Below are 13,153 nucleotides of genomic sequence, written 5' to 3'. Positions count from 1 at the left end.
AATATAGGGAATTGGAAGTTAACAACTTAACAGTGTACCCCTACCAAATGTTTAGTTTTATATCTTGCGTAGGATTTTCTTATTCTGGTAAAAAATAGTATTTCATGAAGGTACAATGTCAAAGATTATGTGTATGCAAAAATAAGTGTAAAATTCGAATATTTTACAATATTTATTTTTTGTTATTCTACCGAGGGACCATATGGCACAATATTTTTTGAACGCCCATTGTTGCTCATGTGAGCGATGTGGCCCCATGGGCCTCTTGTTTTTAACTTCTTTTGATTTAGGAAATAGATTTATTCTATGAAAAGTCTAAGGTCTTGTTAAGGTAGACCCAGTGGTTCTGGTATCCGGTTCTTAGTTTTTTAAACAGTGTGATAATTTTCCGGCTATAGATTTGGGCACCAGGGATGGGGTAATTGAAAAAGTATTTGTAATTGAGTGTAATTAATTACATTTTTCAAAGTAATTGAAAGTAATTGGTAATTGAGTCTGTCTTCAGTTACAAGTAATTGAATGTATTTAAACACATTCCAAAAATATTGTGTATTTTCAATTACTTTTCAATTACATCCCAATTACTTTTTTCCAAGTTTAAACTATAATGAAGGTGTCTTCTAATGGTAAATAGATTTTATACATTTTTGGCATGGACTTTTGTTTATACAATAATTAAATGTCCCATAATGTTTCATATGTTTATACAGCATGACACACTGCCCATAGCAATAGGTAAAGATCTATTTTTGTGGAGGTGTGAACTCGTCCAATACCCAAGATCCCCAATTGATTTTAGACTCAAGGGAATCAAAATATCTCATTCTTGTGAATTATAGCAATTATTATTTATATACTGATATGCTGTACTGCCGAATTTTGTACTTTCTGAATAAACATAGTTTTAATATGTGAATAAAAATTAATTCACCATAGAGAAAATATTATTCAGAACCAAAAATGAACTCAATGGTACTTAATGAATTTAATTTTAAAGAAAAATTTCAAGAAATCTGATCTGAACTGAACTATACAACCTTTAAAAACATAACTGTACATAAAGCCCTGTATATCTTAATGTTGTTAATATATGTATCTGTTCTCAAGATTTAAAAAAATAAAACTAAAGTAATTGAAATGTAATTAATTACATTTATCAAAGTAATTGAGAGTAATTAATTACATTTTAAAAAATCAATGTAATTGTAATTGCAAGTAATTGATAAAATTGTCAATGTATTTGAAAGTAATTAATTACTTTTCAAAGTAATTGACCCCAACTCTGTTGGGCACATCAATAATAATTTAAGATGATATGTATTAAAATTGAATTATTAAACAAGTATGGGTCGGTAGCTTCAATAGAAATATAGAGCTCATATTTTTCAAAAGGAGAGGAAAACCATAAATATGACAAAAAACATGACGGAAATTATTTGCCGGTGACAGGTGGCATATAATTTAAGGTCCGCCCCCAAAAATTGTCTGACTGGGCATTAAATGTTAACATTTAATACCCTCCTTTCCCTTATAAGAAAAGGTCCAATCCGTAGTCACTTATCAAAATTCCTCTCTGTTTATTTTTCTTGTTACTCATTTACATGTATCTAAAAGATGTATATCGGGCTTCACGGGATTTGATCACGTGACCAACAAAGTTCACACCCCGGTGATTTACATGTAGCTGTTTATTTCTTAAACTAATTAACTATTATAAGCATCCGTAAGAAATAGAGGGAATCATACTCGGTAGATGTGAGACAGTGCTGGTTCTTCATAGATAGATAGATAGATAGATAGATAGATAGATAGATAGATAGATAGATAGATAGATAGATAGATAGATAGATAGATCAAATTTCTATATTTTAATCAACAGGTGAGCTCCATAGCTGGCGCCTGTCACTCCTGTAAATCCAGACATTACCTTGGCCTTGCCGTTGACTTAAGTCGCAGATCTGATGACTACAACTATTACATGCAGAAGTGTACAAATTTGTCGGGCAAACCCCTCAACGAAGGGACTCATGTTCACTGTCAATTTTGAGTAAAAAGTCACTAAACGCATTTTGTGATAAACATGAATTACTACTTCTTTTTCTTTTGTACCATGAGGATATCTTTAGATCTGAAATGCAAAGTGTGTTTTTCCTCTCTGTGTAAGAATTGTAGACATTTCATACTTTAGAAATATGAATGCTTTATTTCTTTGATAGATAGATAGATAGATAGATAGATAGATAGATACACGAAACAACGATAAAATTGTTTTGTCCGAACCAATCGAAAATTTTGAAATTTGTGATACCTATATATCTCTACCCAAGCCTAAGATAATTAGGAAATCGAGGAAAGTTCGGAAACTCAGTGCTTTAAATTCGACACAGTTTATGAACGATCTATGAAATTGCAACCAAACATGAAAAGTTGGAAGATTAAGCAAAGTTTTACAATTCTGAACTCCGAAATATCTTGGACGAACGTGTTCCTGAAAAAGAGAAAAAGAGAAATTAGTTACGATCCGACCGACGTTACCATGGTTTACAGATGAATCATGTCATCTAAAGATGCGCTGTTGGTCAGCGGAAAGAAGATAGGAGGAAGGGAACAAGACTGCAGACAATGATGGTCTTTCGATGTGCCAAACGGGCCTATAGAAAACATCTCAGATACAACAAATACATGCCAAGCATATCAACTCGGAACATATATTACCGAGTTTGGAAAAGATGCATCCACAATGTATAAACTTGAGTTTGGATTGATAGGTAGAACTAATAGTAATCCAATGCCGCCAAACATTAGCGACGAATCACTAGCAGGCGAATTTGGTTCATTCTTTGTGGATAAAATTCTTGCTATTCGCAAAACTTTAGATAATTTTAAAAATTTTGACCCAAATCTTGGATCTAAGTGCACAATGACTTTAAACATTTTGATTCAGGATCAGACGAAGATGTGTAAGGTGTGATCAACAACTCAAAGTCCACTACCTACCCAACTGACCCAGTCCCATCAAAACTGATCAAGCAATTTTCCGAGGTGTTATTGCCAATAATTACATACATAGTTATTAAAACCCCTAACACCGGGTGATTTTGCAAATGAATGGAAAACAGCAATTATTAAACCCCCATTGAAAAGGAACAGTTTGGGTGTAGTTTTGAAAATTATCGGTCGGTGAGTAATTTAAGTTACCTCTCAAAAATTGTCGAAAAGTGTGCTTTAAACCAGTTTATTAAATATCTCGAATCGAATAAGCTGCTACCTGATTATCAAAGTGCATATAAGAGTGGTTCAGTACCGGAACAGCTCTTCTAAAACTATCATCAGACATTCTGTGGGAATTGGAGAAGCAGGAAGTCACCGCCTTAGTCGCATGAGATCTTTCCGCTGCATTAGATACGGTTGAGAACTCCATACTGAGTCAGCACTTGATTGGTTTCAATCGTACCTTTCCTCATTGAGGGGGGAAGTGTCTATTAATGCGTCTAAATCTCAGCCTAGATGACTGGAATTTTCAGTATCACAAGGCAGTATATGTGGACCTGCGCTCTACACTGTATACGCAAGCACTCTACAACAGTTCCTCAAAGACTCGGGGGTCTTCTTATTAGGTTATGCCGATGACCACTCCGCATATGAAAGTTTCAATCCAAAGGCATTTGTAGATGAAAAACGTGTAATAACAAATTTAGAAAACGTCTTAGTTAATATCATTGACTGGATAAATCTAGTAAACAGATTGAAACTTAACTCAAGTTAAACTGAATTTTTGTTATTTGGAAGGCAGCAGATGATATCTTTGTCCTCTTCCACTTCCATAAATGTTGTGGGTGCTCGTGCAAATTCATCTATGTGTATTAAATATCTCGGTTGTTATCTAGATGAACATTTAACTTTAAGAAAATTAGCGAAAAATGAAAAACAATATCCTTGAAATTGGTCTAAATCAACCATATTTGCCAATACCTTACTGAAGACTCGTGTAAGCAAATATTACAGTCCTTAGTTACTAGCCATCTGGACTATGCCAACAGTGTCTTGTACGGATTGCCGGAATGTACCATCCAAAGGTTGCAGTTATTGCAAAATTGTTCTGTAAAACTTGTGCTTGTCGAGTGATAGCTCTACATAAGCTCTTACGCAAAACCTTTGCTGTCATGTCATTCGCAATATCAGGACCTACCGTTTGGAATGAATTGCCGACAGACTACTTTTAAGCGCCAGCTAAAAAAAAATTATTATAGGTGTGCTTTTAAATAATTATGTGCATTTAAAAACAAACAAACAAAACAAAAAATAAAACCTGTGAACTCTTCTTACACAACATTTTTAAAATTCTGCATGTATTCTGCATGTATAACAGATATATGGGGTTCTTTTTTGTACTTACGGCGCCAATGATTGCATTTTTATTTTTAAAATTGTGCGCTTTATAAATTATAATAATAATATTAATACGCTAGATGTTATTTCTAAGTATGCAAATGTTTGAAAACATATTTTAAATTCCTTTAATTACGTAATCATTAATTACGTAAGATTAACAAAGTAGTTTTTGAGAGGAGCTAGTAAGCGTTAATTACCCTTCATTTGAGTAATCAATGTCATTTCAGAAATTGCAAAATATTGTCACAAACGATCCGCCATAAACCTGACCGGAATGGAAGAAAGGGGGGGGGGGATTTACTACCGGTATATAGTAGGCTTTCCGTGGGGTAACTTGGTTGTAAAATTTGGGAAATAGACTTTCCGTGGAGGAAAAATTAACTACATAGTCATTTTTCCGGTAGAGGGACTGCTAAATAGCCATTTTCCGGAAAGATGTTAGTGGGAAAACGAAATATACAATAAGGCATTGTGAATCAAGCAAATTTTAAAAAACACATGCAATACAGTACGATTCAATATATTTCGTTTAAAAGAATAACAGTTAAACTGTTTTAAAGGCGTAGCTACTTAATTATGATTTTAGGAAATCGATGATTTCAATCTGTGGCTCTTTAAATCGATTGTGCAAGTAAAACCTTTAAACGGATGTTTAAAATCCTGATGACACTTAGCTTACAACCAGGAAGTTTCGTAAAAATGGAGAATTTGATCTTTATGTTCCAAGTTATTTCTTTTCTTCTGATTCTATCTCCGACTGTGGAATGCCAATGCGAGAACGGCAAAGGGACAGAAGGAAAGACAGAGTGTGTATCATCAGTGTTTTTCGGAGATTCGAACTATGAGCCCGCGGTGTGCCTTAAGAGATCAACCATCAAAAGTCTAACCAACAAAATTACATGTCGCGACCCGAACACAAACTCCTGTTGGCATCAGTGTTCTGCGACCTCCGGTATGGGAGTCCATGGAACAAATCTTTGTCAATGTGACCCCCAAAAAGAAATAAAACCACGTGATTCTTTGGTTCCAATAAAATGTTACATCCCTGCAGGAACTGATTGCTCGTGGTATAAAGAATGTCTCGAAACCAGGATAGCGTGTGAGTCTACCAACGAAAGGTATGCGATAACTTATGCAGAAAAGTATTGCAAGCTCTATGACGACAGATATGCTAGATTTTCTGATAAGGGAAAGGTATGGATTGATGCCGTGAGGAAGTGTCTGCAAGAAAGTTTAGCTTATGTTATGTATCCCCAATCGGATGTGACATGCCAAAGTGTAAAAGAAACTGCCTTCTTGTCCCATATAAATTGTTATAGAAACCCTAAACCTGGCATTAGCTTCTGTGATCTGAGTCTAAGCGATCAGTTGCGCGTGTTTTGGACAATCAAGGATGCTTTATTGGAAGAATTTACGAAGACTGTTTCGTCTGGATGGTCGGTTTTTAAAACTTGTTTTTCAAGTTCCTATCCTAAGAAAACAGAACGAATCATTCAGCTGGAAATCGAGCCTCCAAAAACTAAACTTACCGAAAAAAACGTAGAAGATATTAGCGTGAGACTAGCCTATGTCTTGGGGTGGCCGACAGATATAATGTTTTCATCTTCCAGTTCGAAACTTAGTAACCCTAACTCAATTCCCGTCAATATTGTCATTTCTTCCAAGACCTACAATAATGCATATGTCAATGAAGCTGTGAATAGTGTGATTGAACGTGGGTTAAGTAACACTCTTGTTGCGCTAGCGTTGGAGGATGGAAGAACCTTGCAAATTCAGGGCATCAAAGGCTGTAACGATCCTTCTTGCTCTTCCACTTCGTTTGCCTTCAGGACATGTAAGTTTTTTTAATATTGAAATGTAAATTATATTGTAAATTAAGTGTTTTGGTTATCTAAAAATTTATGTATTTTTTATATACTAGCTAAATTTAGAAAAGGTATGTGCGCATGCGTGTCGAACGTCAACAATGCTGTCAATGGTCGTAAGCAAGGTAATACTTTATTTGATTACGATAACATATTACTGTCATAATTGTTTTTTAATCTTTTTGCTTATGTTTTATGTGAACAAGTAGCATCAATATTGCGTGAGATTGCATTATTGACAAAAACCGTGTTTGTTTTTTTTTTTTTGCAGCTAGCACCACTGCTGGTATTGGTGGGCGACTTAGGAAGGGTTCCTGCTACAAAATTGTTGACGGTCCATTCAAAAGTGACAAATACATCTGGTATCAACTAACACATCGCTGTTGGAATGAGGTTCAATGTATTCTGTAGAACTGTGTCTTTTATTTTAATATCTAGATATTTAAGTCTATAACTGTGTACATTTCCATACACAACAAAAAAGTTGGTTTTTTAAAATCGTTTTCACTAGAAAAAATCATCAAACGAGACTGTGTGTTGCTTATTTCATGAAAAATTTAAGTTACTTTATCAGACGGCATTGCGGCAACGCTCGTGAATAGGCACTGTTACATAGATACATGTATGTAATATAAACCCTTCGATATCGTTCCACCCGATTGCACACCTGAAACCCGTCGTCGACGTGTAGTATTCCTTTCTTGGACTCTGATTTCATGCATTTATTTCTTGTTTTATGTGCATTTTTTGTTTGTATATAATGATGCATTAACCTGTATATTTGTTGAGTATTCTCCTAGCTTAGAAAAAGTTCGAATGAATTTGATAATTTCTTTGCAACCGAGTAAAACAGAGATGTAATATGAATGTACACACAGGTGAGACCTAAACAGCAAAATGCTTTGAACATTTAAAAGGAATGTAGAGATAGCGGCGATGAAAGAGAAATATGCGGAAAATGCTTTTTACAAGTTGTGTTCAGCTTTAAATATAATCATAGTACTAATGGTAGTGAAAAGTATTTAAAAAGCTTGTTTGAAATACATTTATTTGCATATACTGCATAAAGAATTTATAGATTGGGAAAAAACAAACATTTAATGGTATGGCTAGCTAATATCTTTCCCTTTCTATAATACCGGTGTATATATGTGTCTTCTAAAAATAATTCTTTAGTATGTCGATAGTTACCAATAAGTACGTTTCAACTTACATATTAGAAAGTAAAGTACCACATGATCTATCTTAATAATCGGTTTACACGAAAGATAGGGGGATCTAGTCCTCTACCTATTAATGATTTAATAAAATAAAAGCTAGTTATTAATCAATGTACATTTAAAAAAAAGAGATTGTGTGTAAAAAAAAATCTTGGGAATAATTCTCCACTTTAGTTCTTGCAATACACGGCTGGTTGTATGTTTTAGAAATTTAAGAGAGAGCCATTAGTCTTAGGAACTTGGGATGATATATCTAATGATTAAAAAATTATGAATCTTCCCATAATCATTTTTATTACGAATCTAACTTTTATGCATACAGAACAAGAAAAAAATGTCCTAGTAAAACGCAACAACGCAATATCATGACACATTTTTTCTCGGAAATTATTTTTCTTTCAAACTATGGATCAAATTCTTTGTTTTCATGATAAACTGCAGGGTTTTTACCCATTCTAGACCCAAAGTCAAAAAAATGTTTTCATTATTAAAAAGAACAACTCCTATTTTAGATTTATAAATGAAAATTTGCATTGTCTTTTTTTTAAAGAAAGCGAACAATCACATTTAGATGAAGATCGACTTTTAATACTCTCAATTCTTCGATTCATCATATAAGCTTTCGGGCTTTGTAATAGTTTTGGTTACAGTTATACCGCTAACGTCACGATAACCGACATGAAACACATACGAAAAAGAATGAGAACTGGATCATCAACAAATATTGTTTCAAAATAAGTTTCTTCATATTCCAGAATCTTTGGGTTGCGGATTCGTATATCAGCCAATCGGACGCTTCCCTTTGTGATGACCCAGTCTGTTCCACTCGATCCAAAGAGTTAGCCTGTGATATTCTGAACAACGCCAACATTACATTGAGGACGGACCATCCCTCAAAAAAGGTCGATTCTGCGTATGCTAATAAGAATATGGAAGATACTTGTAACGGGCGTGCTGCTTGCAGATCAATGTAATTATGATGTCCTTTTCAAACGTTTTTCTCTGGTCTCTGCAAAGTTTTTTTTCTGTTACAGTCATCTTTCTTTCATTGTCTTTTCTACATTGTTCATAGCGATTAAAGCTATGGATTTATGAAATTTTAAAGCTGACATTAATTTATGAATACACGTTATTTCCCTTTTATCTCCGACTACCGCTATATTAGTTGCCGATTTCTTTTGTTCTGCTCATCGCTACACACCCCTATATAATGAGCATTTAGATATTTCATACACCCGAACACGTTATATTGGACGAAAAGACTTGTAGAAACGCGTTTTGAACAAAAATAATATGACAACCACTGCACTGGCAAGGAACATCCAATAAACGACGAAACAAGACAGACTAAAGTCCAGGTACTCCTCTCGATAATTGTAGACCGTTTTCCTGTGTATGTCATATCATCGCACATGCGCAACACCCACACACACTGTGGCAGATCGAGCAATGTCATTGATCGCATGGATTTTAGAACGGAGCGTTTTTTGTTAAAACAATGTTATGTTGTTCCTTATTTGGACTAACTGTCATTTATCTACTGTGATGGATGTAGTGCCGCCAGGTTTTTTAAAAAGATGCAGACGTTATGCACTCTGTATGAACGACACACGTGTTCGATGTGCATGCGAAGTAAAGCAGCACAATGAGTGAAAATAATACGGATACCTTGGAAATTCTTTCAAAGAATAAATAATTTTTGTGTTTTTCTTAATTGTAGTTTCCTTTATTCTTTATCACAAACATTTCACTACACTGTGTATTTCATGCAGCAAGAAGTCCGTGCAACCTGAATGCCTCGTTCGGAAAGCAACCGACCGTAACTTTCTCAACCGGTATATATATAAGGAATAAGGAATCATTCTTTGAGTATTATGAGGTGATAATTTTGGTTATGGCGTTATCAAATCCATTAAAGCCCGAAGGGCTTTATGATAGATTTGATCACGCCCCGACCGAAATTATCACCTCATAATATTCAAAGAATGATTCCCCAATACTTATATTTATATAATTTTAAGTCATCGTATGATTAAATAAGCAAACCCCGCCGGCGCCTCAATTTGGCGTCATTTGTATTATGGGTTATATAGTGCAAAATCGATACGTAGTGTTATCACAGGCAAAGGCACTGTAAAATGTAAATATACCCAAGTGGCAGAAGAGGAGCGATCGAAACTAATAAGGCGACCAAATGCTTTCATGAATTAGTGTCAGCTTAAAGTTAATATGGATAGGTAACTTGGACTAAATGTGGGGGTATTAAACTTGTAAATTGAAAAAAACAAACAAACAAACTTGGGGCGCTTGCATTTTTAATGTTTTTCTTTTAGATGAGACTAACAATGGTGTCTGCCGAGACCGAATCAGAGACGCTGAAACCATGACTAACATGTTATCATGTCACAGAAACAAGGCAATTGCAACATTCACTTATCATCTATTCACAGGTACACTTGTAGTGAATGTTCTTATCCGGGAGCCCCTGGAGGAGATGTGTGCTTGGATGAGAAGTTACTTAATTTCATTAATGAACTTGGAAAGGAAAAAAATATCTTTGTAAGCTCTCTCTCTCTCTCTCTCTCTCTCTCTCTCTCTCTCTCTCAATGCTTTAATATACGTAATGATTTGTCTTTTTCCAATGAATTAAATAAATAGATAGATCGATAGATCGATAGATAGATAGATAGATAGATAGATTAATTGATAGATAGTCATAAGATCAAATTTCTATATTTTAATCAACAGGTGAGCTCCATAGCTGGCGCCTGTCACTCCTGTACATCCAAACATTACCTTGGCCTTGCCGTTGACTTAAGTCGCAGATCTGATGACTACAACTATTACATGCAGAAGTGTACAAATATGTCGGGCAAACCCCTCAACGAAGGGTCTCATGTTCACTGTCAATTTTGAGTAAAAAAAGTCACTTAACGCATTTTGTGATAAACATGAATTACTACTTCTTCTTTTGCACCATGAGGATATCTTTAGATCTGAAATGCAAAGTGTGTTTTTCCTCTCTGTGTAAGAATTGTAGACATTTCATACTTTAAAAATACGAATGCCTTATTTCTTTTTGATGAGTCTATATTGAACATCATCAGTTGTTATTTTTAAATAATGATCACAATGTGGTGACTTTTTAACGGATTGTTTAGTAGTGCCTCAATTACACAATTTTAATATGATGTATTTTTATTCTATTCCATCACAAAATTGTGATATCAATGGGTATACATATTGTACATTGTATTTTTAAAAAATTGTCTAGTGTTTTGTGTTAGTTCGGTTATATTAAAATCAGGCAAAAAAGAACACCAAAAGACGAGTTTGAATTTGGCAGGGTCTCTGTTTGATTTTGATTTTATGCTTGTATTTATTATCTATACCGTGTTAAAGTATAAATTATTCTTTTCTTAGTTTTCTTGCACTTCATGTAATAAATATTGTGTCATCGTAGCCTTTCATACTTGTAAACAGAATTGTATAACATCATAAAAGTGCTGACTAAATGCCTGATTGAATAAAGCCAATGAAACGAAATCGATGTTCTAGTTCATTACTAAAACAAATAAAACAAGTGTCAATTTTTTTTCACTGTTAATGTGTGTGTGTGTGTGTGTGTGTGTGTGTGTGTGTGTGTGTGTGTGTGTGTGTGTGTGTGTGTGTGTGTATAATTATTGTTTATGAGTTGTTCAATACATAACATTTGCTATTTACAGTAATTATTTGCACATTTCTCCAATATTTCATTTACATTTTACAATATAATTACCAATAACGTTACAACATACATACAGTATTTAAATCAAGCTTAAAATCTACGTTCTCTGAAAAAAAGTATACTCAGTACTCCTCAGACAAATAAAAATCGCTTAATCAAATGCGAAAAAATCGTGAAAACGTTGTCCAGGTGGCCGCTTTTTCAGTTTAACCAGTTGCTGAACTCCACATTCAAGCTAAAAGTAATGTTTGTACTTTGCTAGTTCTGCAGCAGCATTTTCACGTAACAGTTTGATCTTTCTCACTCTTGACTTCGATCTCCTCTTCTTGTATATTTTTGTATTTCAGATAATAATTTCTGAACATAAACGACGTTTGTAACATTTCAATCTTTGTTAATAGGAATCGGAATGACTACACCATAGAAATGAAAGATATTTGCTTAATATAAACCACCCCCCCCCCCTAACTTTTTTTAGAGTTTCTAACAAATTAATTTCCCTTGACAATTTCATATTGACGTTTTTTAATCAAAATTTCCCTATATCTTTTAAATGATATCAATAACTTTGAAATCGCTTTCGGGTTTGTTCATCATTCAAAAAGTGAGAATCCACATTGCAAAAACTTTTCTACCACTGCATATAAATAAAGAAGGATCATGGACGAAAGGCAGAAGTAAGATACAATGAATTAATGGAAAGAAAAAACAGCAAGAAAGACGATGCATGTGCTTTGTTTGTCTACTTGAAGATGATGCGTTTAGGAGCTACCAATGATGGTGGGGTGTGTGATTCTGTCTCATGATATGAGGGGTTGTTGAAAATTGAGTTGCCACTAATTATTGCATATGACATTATATCTCACAAAAACCGTGCATAAAAATAATCAGGGATGCCAACTCAAGTGTAACCATCCATAGTTCAACCAAATTCAAACCATACAAGCTCGGAGTCACAGAAAAAGAGTGCCTTATCTTGCTGAATTGTCAATTCGACGAAAATCATTGGCTAACTCCTTATGAAAAGGCGAGAGAGAAACTTTTGGTTTCCCAAAATTACCTTTCTGACCTACAACTAACCCCTCCTCAATATTGTCATCCAATTTGGGAGGATTACAAAATGCATCAAAGTCATCTTTTTTTTTTTTTTACCATAAATGCTTTGTCATCTCTACCGCGTACGGACCTATTTTTCAAATGCCCAGAGGTTGCCTCTTTTTCAACTGTCTTGATCATGTCAATAAGTGTACCTTCAATAGGCATTTTACCAAGAGACTTTTTCTTGTCACTCTTGTCTCCCTTCAATCGTGAAGAAATAAACGATTTCCTTTCATTCTCGAACGGATTCTCAGCTTCAATGTCAATATTGAGAACTTTTGCCATCTTGGATACAAAACAGTTCCACTGCAGAGGATCAGAAGAATCAGGTGCACCAAAAGGCACCTCTACCGGTGCATCTGAAATAGTACACATACCTGCCATAGATGCATTTGAATCAATATCCTCAAAGTCATTGTCTTGTGCATTAACAGACAAAACGTCTGCCGCACTGGACTCAAAGGACGACATTTGTTCATCATAAGCCTTAAACTTGTCAAAATGAGGTCTGTCTATGGTCGCCATTTTGGAATTGGCGCTCTCATTTTTACCGGTCGTCCTTACCTCGTTTGCAGTGACTGTATGTTGATCATTAAAATTTATATCAACGTCTTTACGCTTGAGCAATAATTCAAGATGTTGCCTTACTTGGTCTTGAATAATGTCGGATAAATTTACGATCACCGAGACTGATCCCTCATTGTTGATATTCCCGACATGGGACTCTTCAATGTTACTCGTCCCGCGGACTGCCGCCTCCACAGACTGACATGTGTCCTGGATTGCCATACCGTCTCCACAGACGGATTGAGGCACTTTATTGTTCATTTTAATCGTCTTCTGTAGACTTT

The 13,153-nt window shown here is 34.7% G+C and overlaps 1 protein-coding gene across 2 annotated transcripts; it reads left to right on the top strand.

The window, feature by feature from the left end:
• The first annotated feature begins 4,851 nt into the window (after positions 1-4,851).
• Positions 4,852-11,023, top strand: LOC105329489 (uncharacterized). Of its 2 annotated transcripts, XM_066084517.1 has the most exons (6): positions 4,857-6,226; positions 6,314-6,382; positions 6,529-6,650; positions 8,233-8,447; positions 9,928-10,036; positions 10,226-11,023. In XM_066084517.1, the coding sequence occupies exons 1-6, from the start codon at positions 5,041-5,043 to the stop codon at positions 10,391-10,393; spliced, it is 1,869 nt and encodes a 622-aa protein (XP_065940589.1). In that variant the 5' UTR covers positions 4,857-5,040; the 3' UTR covers positions 10,394-11,023. The 2 variants fall into 2 exon arrangements, with proteins under 2 accessions (XP_065940590.1, XP_065940589.1); XM_066084518.1 differs by lacking the exon at positions 10,226-11,023 and having other exon boundaries at positions 4,852-6,226; positions 9,811-9,936.
• The last annotated feature ends 2,130 nt before the right edge of the window (positions 11,024-13,153 follow it).

Source organism: Magallana gigas, chromosome 5, assembly GCF_963853765.1.
Source record: "Magallana gigas chromosome 5, xbMagGiga1.1, whole genome shotgun sequence".
In the NCBI taxonomy this organism is placed as follows: Eukaryota; Metazoa; Mollusca; class Bivalvia; order Ostreida; family Ostreidae; genus Magallana; species Magallana gigas.
The sequence above is the reverse complement of the archived record's forward strand: the minus strand, read 5'-3'. Positions and strand labels throughout refer to the sequence as shown.